Raw genomic sequence first — 10,120 nt, 5'->3', positions numbered from 1 at the left:
TGATTTTTTTATATACCTACTCATTTTATCTATATTTGACATATGTTTATTTTTCAACTGATTAGTATGGGGGTTTTCTACTTTTGTAAATATTTTGTATATTTAAAAAAGCACTCTAAAAATTTTTTTCTAACATGCTTTGTGAATAAGAACTGGATTTCTTGGACAATTAAGTATATTTCTCTCTCTCTCTCTCATCGAATTCAGTCATTTTCTAAAATTACTATCCAAAACATAAAAAATTTAAGGATTATCCGTTGTCATCAAAATACCTGATATACAGAAAAATTCCCGTAATTTTTTTTACATCCAATTTCTTTAAAAACACCAATTTATGTTGGCATGAACAATCATAGAAATACATTGATAGAACAGGAGTTATCACACCTCAATCTGAACAAGTTTTGATACCCACTACCACTTCCATGTTGCTTCAGCACAGACCTTGAGTCGTTGCCTGAAGACTTTTTGTAAAGAATGTGGATAGACACTAGTATACAGGGTAATTCAAATTCGACCCCCACACTTCTCTTGAATGCGACATAACAAAATGGATGACATATATGAAAATCAGTGCAGCTAATGGAAGTTTTAGACCATTCCATTTGGTGTACAGTTATTTTTGAAGGGAAATCAAATTATTCGATAACTTACAAAAAAATAAATAAATTGATATATTTTGATTCTTTTCTCCATCTCTATACAAAAAATATGGGAATCTTCCAAAGAAAGCAATCAATTTCAGAATTGACTGTACATGAAGATGTGTAGATCGCACAAAGGAGTAACTTTCTTACACAAACTGCAGAAAAAACGCTTTTGAAACAACTACTCGCATATAAAAGTTGAATTACACGAAAAAAAAACTTTCAAAACTTTTATATGAACATCAAATTATACAAAAAACACTTTCATCTATTTAGTATGTAACATTCGTTTTGGCTCACAGATTTTCTATATAATATAGTATATGAAAAATTAATCTCCCCTAAAAATATACCCCTTTTAAGAAGTGTTGTTACATGTGTAAAATACTTAATCAAATTAAAAACGAATTCAAACAATTTCGCCTTTAATGACTTTTCTTGACAGTTCTTATTTTTTCTCTTCTAATTCTCAAAACAACCTATGATATTCATCAAACAACTTATACATAGTGATGAACAATTAACTGATATAAAAAATACAAATAAAATAAATAACATTCTCCACCCCCAAGCAGACTTTGCAAGGTGAGTATATCAACTCTTGACCGGAAGAATACACACTTTGGTGACAGGTCTCACATATGTTCCATGCTTATTCCTAATTCGAACAACTCTGATGACTCCGTCTTTACCGGGAAACGTTTCTTCTATTTTTCCTATGATCCACTGATTCCTAGGTGCCTTCTCGTCCACAATCAAAACTATGTCGCCAATTCTAATAGGATTAGTTTTGTCATGCCATTTTCGTCTCTGAAGAAGTGTTGGTCTATATTCAATTACCCATCGTTTCCAGTACGTATCTGCCAATGCTTGTGCAATTCTCCATTGCTTTCTGCTAGAAAGCTCCACATTGCCGAATGATCTGACATCACCTGGTCGCAGTAGCAGAAAATGGTTCGGAGTGATAGCTTCTGGCTCGTTTGGATCGACTGATATGTGTGTCAAGGGCCTTGAATTAATAATATATTCAATTTCACTCATCAAGGTTACCAAAACCTCTTCTTTTGGATTGATGGACTTCAAACTGATCTTCAGAGCTGTTTTAATAGATCTTATCATCCTTTCCCAGATTCCACCCATGTGTGGAGCTCCGGGAGGGTTAAATTTCCAAATTATATTTTTAGATGCGACTTCTTCTGAAATCTTTTTCTGGTCTAAGGTTTGGAACCATTTCTTAAGTTCACGTTCTGCTCCGACAAAATTGGTCCCGTTATCTGTTATTATCTCCTTTGGTTGACCTCTTCTACACATAAAACGTCGGATAGCAAGTATAGCAGAACTTGTGTCCAAAGATGCCGCGAGTTCAATATGGATTGCACGGAGGGTGAGACAGGTAAAGAGTACGCCGTATCGTTTTTCTACTCTTCTTCCTATTGCAACAGTCATGGGACCAAAAAAGTCAATTCCAACGTATGAAAACGGGAAAGAAAATGCTCCTAACCGCTCGGGAGGCAACAAACCCATTTCTGGAAAAAGAGGTTTACAATTTCGATTTCTACATTCTTGGCAATTTCTGAAGCTCTTCTTTACAGCTACTCGTATATTTATAATCCAATATTTGGAACGAAGATTGTTGACCACTGTCTCCAAACCTATGTGTTTAGATTCTTGATGATACTTATCTATGAGGAGCTCTGTGAATTTGTGCTTTGGATCTAACAGAATAGGGTTTCGCGATTCAAATGGTATATCCAACTCTTTCGTATCTGGAATCCTACCGCCCAGACGTAATATAAAATATTCGTCCAAGAAGGCAGATAATTTATATAAGCGACTAGACTTTGGTAGAAATAGCTTTCTTTTCAAAATGGAAATTTCTTCTCCAAACGTTTCTTCCTGACACTTTCTGATCCATAACTTCATGGAATCTTCGATTTCATCTGCACTCAAAATTAAGTCGGTCGGCCTAGACAGTTTTGTAATCTTGACCACTTTTTTGAAATGTAGAATCCAAGCAGTTGATCGAATGAGTCGATTAAATTTCGAGAATCTGCATATATTGGGGAAGTCCATCGGAAGAACTAGACTATCATTAACATCTAAGAGTAGTATCAGATTGTCTTCATTGGAGCAACGTGGTTCTTCCGGCCAATCAGTTTCAGGCAATTTTAGAAAATGTGGTCCAGAAAACCACTCACCTCCTGACAACAAATCGATATCTTTCCTTTCTTTTGTCGCTCGATCTGCAACATTTAATTCAGATGGTAACCAATGCCATTGCGACAAATCAGAGTCTTCGTGAATTTCTCCAAGTCGACAAGCTACGAAAATCGGGAATCTTCTTGATTCAGACCTGATTTGATGAATAACAACCATTGAGTCAGTCCAGAAGTGAACTTTATCAATTTCATATTCCAGTTCCTTCCTTATAGATTTTGCCATTCTACATGCAAGCACTGCTCCTTGTAATTCCAATTTTGGGATGGTTTGTTGATTCATTGGAGCAACTTTGAATTTTGCAGCTAGAAATGAAATGTGGACTTCGTCATTTTCAACCATCCTCAAAAAGGCGACTGCTGCATATGCCTTATCACTTGCATCGCAAAATAAATGCAAATCAACTTTGTTGATTAACGTAGAATTAGGAAAGTAATATCTATTGATAGTGACAGGAGTATAATGTTTCAATTGAGTCAACCATTTCAGCCAGGTGTAGAAAAGTTCTTCTGTTATAGCTTGATCCCAATCAATATGACTTCTCCATATATTCTGAATCAGAATTCTAGCATTTATCATGAGAGGAGCAAGAAAACCAAGCGGGTCAAATACTGACATAACCGTGCGCAGTACTTCCCTTTTTGTTGGTACTTTCTCTCCATGGCAGATTTCATCAGGGATTTTTTTCAGGTCCAATATAAATACAAAATCGTCAGTCGTAGGAGACCAGGATATGCCCAGAACTCTTTCTAACATTTTTGAGTCCAGTTTCACATCTACTTGAGAATTAGCACGGAAGTTCTCTGGAATCGACTGCATTACTTCATTTGAATTACTTATCCACTTCACCATATCAAAATTTGCCTCTTTATGAACAACAATAACATTTCGAATTCTATCGATAGCTTCATCTATCGTATGGCAAGAGTCCAAGTAATCGTCGACGTAATGTTGTTTCTCCATTGCACGGACAATCCCTGGAAATTTATCTTCAAACGACGCTGCATTTTTGTTTTTTACAAACTGTGCTGCAGACGGGGACGATATTGCACCAAAAATCATCGCCTTCATTTCGTAAACATCTGGACTTTGGTTTCTCTCCATACCTCGCCATAAAAATAATTGTGCACATCTGTCTTCCTCGATAATTGAAACTCTATGAAACATATCTCTGATATCACCTCCAAAAGCAATTCTTCCTTGTCTGAATCGCCACAAGACAGATATTAAAGATGGAACATAGTCAGGACCTTGGCAAAGGTAATCGTTAAGACTCACACCTTGAGATTTTGCCGCAGCGTCAAAAACCAGGCAAATCTTTCCAGGTTTGTTGATATTCGCAACCCCAAAGTGTGGAAGATACCAGTTGTTTTTATTATTCTGAACTTCAGATGGATGTAACTTCCTGGCGTATCCTTTTTGAAGATACTCAGTAATCTTTGCAGTATACTCTTCAGCAAATTTGGCATCCTTGTCCATTTTTCGTTCCATACAATACAGACGATTCAGGGCATTAGTTTTACTGGGCGGTAGAGTAAGGTTGTCACGTTTCCATAGGTGCCCTATTTCGTAATGATTACCGACTTTCTTCAGAGTCTTTTCCATGATCTCCACAGCCCTTTTATCTTCGATTGATTTGATAACAGTGTCTGGTATTTTTACACCAAAAGCTTCAAGACGAAAAGTATCTTTCACCATTTCATGCAGTTTGTCATCATTCAAATGTCTGCAACAAAGAGTTACATGGGAAAGAAAGGTTTCAGTTTCACTGGTAGGACCATGCACTGTCCATCCTAATTTACATTGAGACATAATGGGCTGATGCAGTTGTGGTTGGATGATATTTCTTGGTACTATGAGGCCACAATTATCCTGACCGATCAACAGCTCCGGTTTAGCATTTCTTATTGATGCCAATAGATCACGGTCTAAATGAGGATATTTTTCGTTCAAGTTATCAACATCTATTTCTTGAGATGGAAGTCGCAAATTCTGCACAGTTCTGACTTGTTTCAGCGTGAAGAATTTTTGTAGGTTTCTAGAAGCAGCGATATCTAAAGAAACCATTCGTGAATGATCTTCGTGGTGAGTTATTTCATTAGTCCATTGGAAACAGAGTGGAACAACCGGTCCTGGAAGTCGTAATCTGCGAGCTAAGTCTTCCTCAATCATGGTACAGGTTGATACCTCATCAAAGAGTGCGTAAGTCGGAATATCCCCAGCTGGTCCTCTAAGAATCACAGGTGCGATTCGTAGTAGTACAGTTTTTGTTTCATTTCCTGAAGATTTACTATGGAAACTAGCACATAAATTGGCTTGACTCACAAGATTGTTTGGGCTTTGCGATTCATTTTGTGGTTGTTGATTATTCACAATATTATTTAGGCTTTGTAGTTCATTTTGTGATTGTTCATTGCGTGGAACATGAAGTAGAGAATGATGTCTACCTCTACAACCATCCTTACCACACCTCGATTTCGAAAAACACTTAGTCGACATATGCCCAAATTTGAGGCAGAGGAAACATAATTTGAGGTTGAGAACATTCTTTCGCCTTTCATTCACTGATAATTCAGAGAATTTCGTACATTTTGATAATACGTGGTCAAGATTTTTACAAAAAATGCACTCACTAGTTTTATTCTTCGAAAAACTATCTCTTTTTGAAATCATGACAGTTTCCCTTCTGATAGAATTTTTAGATAGACTATTTCTTGGAAAAGGATTACTAAAAGCGGCCATCGAGTTGAGCTCTTCTTCAAACCATTCAGAAAAATCTTCTAATGATGTTTGTATTCCTTTCAAATCACGTTGATGCTTGAATTTTCCCCATGAAAACTTTTGCATAGTAGGAAGCTTTTCTATCAAATTTGTTAACAGATCTGGATTGTAGAGATACAGATGAGAATTGACGTTTTTCATTGTGGTTACCATGTTATTTACAACATTAGAAAAATAAATCCATGACTCCCACTTGTCTTCTTTAATGTTACCAGCTTTTTTCGCCTTTTCTATCAGCGACAAAATTATCCACTCCGGTCTACCAAAATTCATTTCTAGCATCTTGATAATTTTGGAGACGTTTCTCGGGGAAATGAGAAGAGCTTTGACAGTTTCTCTTGCTTTGCCCTTCAATGCCCGGTTCAAACGGATCAAATTGTCTTCATCAGATAACTCAAGCTGATCTGTAGATCTTCTAAACTCATTGATGAAAATAGGCCAATCAGACAAATCGCCAGAAAATTCCGTGAGATTCTTCAATTTTTGTTGTGAAAGAACTTTATTCGTGGCATTCGCATTTTGTGCATATTGTTTGACAATATCTAAAAGCACCTGGTTATTCTCTCCACCCCCAACAAAACTTGGAACATTGACATTACGGGAAGATAAAATATTAAACGATTCTGGTTGATTGTGATCCTTGTGAATACACTGTCTTGACTCTGTTACCCAATTATCGATAATATTTGGATTTGCATAAAAATGTTCGGAATAAGTTGGAAATTCCTCTTTTTCGTTCACCGAACTATTGGTTTCACTTTTATCGGCAATTTTTCTTCGTATTTCAGCTTCTTTTCGTAAAAACTGACGTTCTAGCTCTAAGGCTTTTAGCTTTTCCTTAGATTCTTCTTCAGTAAGTTCCCTCTCTCTTCTTATCAGCTCCATTTCCATATGTAGTCGATTTATACTTGAATTGTGAGAAGGAACGGAATTTTCTTTCAAAATTTTCACAGAACCAACACTGTTTATCCCTGGCGGAGCAGAAAATGAGCTCTTGCGAAGTTCACTTGCAGGAAATTTCCCCTGGCGAGAATCTTTACTAGATGTGACTTTTCTTGCAGAATTTGTGTGGCTACTTGGACCTGGTTGAATTTTACCCGTAACCACACTTGAATCAAATACTACATTTGACATATCTATAAATCTCGAAGGTGGAACTCCTTTGTTGGGCCTCTCACTCCGTCGGACATTCTTGACGTGTGATGATTCATCTACTTCATTGTATTTTTCCATAGCGGTTCAATAATTACTCGAAGGACCAATGTAAAATACTTAATCAAATTAAAAACGAATTCAAACAATTTCGCCTTTAATGACTTTTCTTGACAGTTCTTATTTTTTCTCTTCTAATTCTCAAAACAACCTATGATATTCATCAAACAACTTATACATAGTGATGAACAATTAACTGATATAAAAAATACAAATAAAATAAATAACAACATGGTAAAGGATCAATTCAGGCATATATGATGAGGAATCAATCTTACTTGATGAAAAGATTGGTAAACAACTTGGATTAACGGGTTTCACAGAACCCCTGTGCTTACAATGGACTAATAATGAGACGCAGGGCCGTAGCGAAAAGAAAAACCAGGGGAGGAGGAAATCCAAATTTTCCCAACCCCCCAAAGCAAAATTTCCCAACTTTCTAAAAAATGAAAGCCAAGGGATTAGTTACTACTATAACATATTAATTTTCTTATTTAGCTATCCAAAGATTGGGTTAATGCTTATGCCCGTTAGGGTATGCACAAACAAAAATAAATTTTAATAATTATAAAAATAATGGGAATTATTCTACTTTAGACCAAGGTCCTTGGTCTTTCACCATATCCACCATGTATAGGAATATTCAATACAAATGAAAGGAAACAACACTTAAATAATATTGTGCTTATTGTTTTTTGCTATTATTTTTTCTATCTTCACGGCCCGAAATTTCCCAACTTTTCAAAGTCGAAAAAACAGTGAAAAGTTGGGAATTTTGTAAAATTTTCACTTCAAAATTTGTGGACTGTTCAGGAATGTTTTCTTATTTGGGAGAAATTAAACTTTTTTGAAGTTTTCAAACAACTCAGAATTTCAAAGTATGGGATCTTCAAGTTATGCATGTCGGGAAATCCCAACCGTCTCCTGGTTATTTCCTTTTTCTGATTACCTCTCCCTTTCTTTTCTCTCATTTTTATTTTTTTAATTTTCATTCATTTTTTTGCTATTATTTTTTCCATTTTCTTCACGGCCCAAAATTTCCCAAGTCGAAAAAGCAGGGTGGGAGGCTCCCCCCATCTCCCCATGGCGATGGCCCTGATGAGACGTCATGGCAAAACAAAACGATGAAAATTGACCTGGAATTCGTGTTAGGAATCACACGTTTAAAGGTAAGGCCTCGTTAGTCCATAGTTCGCACAAGTTTCGACTTCTGACAGTTATCGTTCGTAGGGGAGCGATAGCTGGTTAACAGACAGACAGAAATATAAAAAACGATGAGCAGGAAAAGATTTTTATAATGAAATGAGTTCGAACAGTAATCTGTTGATGCCTTCACAAAACGTCAAATTTTCAGCATTTGAGAAATCAATAGAAGATATTTTAAAAACCTATTCTCCTGATTGGACAGGACAACATCGATTTTATCTTGGCTCGGCAGATACGGTGTGGTCCAGAAAATTTTCCTTTGGCAAGTAAATGTTACAATATCGAAAATGATATTCTGATCGGAATAAATTTCACTGAGGATCAGAATATCATTTACGACAGGGTGGATGATGTTTTAATGTTTCAGAATAAAGTAGATAGTCCTCATTGATTGTTAAACATAACATGTGTTACTTTGTCGGTGCAGGAAAAATCGGAACTTGACAAAATTTTAGCGGAACATGAAAAAAGTTTTTTTTCCGATATGAAGCACCTTGGGAAAGCACATTCAGTTTTTCTGTCTATAGGGTTAACTACAGACATACAGACCATATCGCTTTTCAGAGAAAGAGAAACAGTAAGAGAGTTGTTGGATGCAAAAATAATAAGGGAAAGTAAGAAAGTAAGTCACCTTATTCAAGTGCAGCTTTACTAGGTAATAAAAAAGATGGTCAGAAAAGAATGGTCATCGATTATCGTGCACTTTCACTCAGTTTTTCAACAATTTAAGAATGAAATTTACAAGCCCTTAAGACAGTTTCATATAACACCATATCTTGATGACATTTTGATACCATTTAAATCCAAAATTGAGGGGTTAGTTCTGCTAAACGAAGTTGTGAAAATTTTGGGAAATTATGACCTAACACTATTATTGTCAAAATCTGTATTTTTAATGGTGAAAATAATATATTTGGGTTACGAAATTTGGTTCAAAAAAGATCTCCATTTACGGTCAAAACCGAGGCGGTTGATAAATTTCCAATACAAAAAAAATCAACATCAGTTGAGACAGTTTTTGGGTCTGATCAGATTTTTTAGAAAATTTGTGAAAGACTTTGCTCGAATATCAACTCCTCTTACAAAATTATTTTAAAAAATGCCGTACGGGCATGGTCAGATTCATTGACAAAAATTGTTCAAGAACTCAAGAAGAAAATTTGTTCAAATCCTGTATTATGTATTTTCAATCCTAAATTACCAATAATAGGTTATACAGATGCGAGTGGAAGGCTTCGCAGGAAGATTAGTTCAAAAATCTGAAAACAATGAAAATGCGGTTAGGTATTTCAGGAAGCAAACAACTGAGGCGGAGAAAATCTATCATTCATCCGAACTAGAGCTACTTGCAATTGTGAAAACCGTAGAAAAGTATAAGTTTTTACCTCCTTGGAAATGAGTTCACAATTTTCACGGATTGTAATGCTGTGAAAAGTGCCTTAAATGAACAAGCAATTGTTCCACGCATAGCCAGGTGGGTTTTACTTTTGCAAGACTTCGAAATACAGCATAAAGCCGGGTCATAAAAAATGCAGCATGTAGACGCACTCAGTTGTATTTTTGAGACGAGAGAACGTTAAAAAAATACGCGAAAATGATTATCTACGCGAGGCGCAAGATCAAGATGCTTCTATCGGATAAATGAAAGGAATATTGTTGAGTGGTGACATTGTAAATAATAAAAATATTTTGAGGAGTACAATTTACGGGGAAATGAAGTTTATTTTTGAAGCCACATGGTCGAAGATGAGTAGTACCGAAAAACTGTAGGTGGCAAATAATAAAAGCTAATCAAGATGATATAGGTCACTTTGCTTATGAGAAAATTATAGACTGAATTAAGAAAAATAGCTGGTTTCGAAACATGAATAGATTTGTGAAGAAATACATAGATGCATGTTTACATTATCTCTACCATAAAGGAAATAGTGTTAAGAATTCCGGATTTTTCCATTCTATGCACAAGTATGCGAGACCACACTAAGATGTCTAAAAACCCTGGTGCATCTACTCATACCTGCAAAAGTTTGGGGTAAAATGAGGGATTTATGGCTAAC

General features: G+C 35.8%; 1 protein-coding gene across 1 annotated transcript; it reads right to left on the bottom strand.

The window, feature by feature from the left end:
• Positions 1 to 1,241: 1,241 nt before the first annotated feature.
• On the bottom strand, positions 1,242 to 6,878 carry LOC141484780 (uncharacterized). Its single transcript, XM_074180141.1, has one exon. It carries the CDS (start codon positions 6,876 to 6,878, stop codon positions 1,242 to 1,244), a length of 5,637 nt encoding a protein of 1,878 aa, XP_074036242.1.
• Positions 6,879 to 10,120: the final 3,242 nt, after the last annotated feature.

This window comes from Leptinotarsa decemlineata, unplaced genomic scaffold (assembly GCF_025532065.1).
Source record: "Leptinotarsa decemlineata unplaced genomic scaffold, Ldec_3_MD MMD2_P_RNA_scaffold_2, whole genome shotgun sequence".
Taxonomy (NCBI): Eukaryota; Metazoa; Arthropoda; class Insecta; order Coleoptera; family Chrysomelidae; genus Leptinotarsa; species Leptinotarsa decemlineata.
Note: the sequence above shows the minus strand (reverse complement) of the source record. Positions and strands in the feature narration are given on the sequence as shown.

What these genes read in the sequence shown, in the direction of transcription:
- LOC141484780 (XM_074180141.1), bottom strand. Translation starts at nt 6,878, where the DNA reads ATGGAAAAATACAATGAAGTAGATGAATCATCACACGTCAAGAATGTC.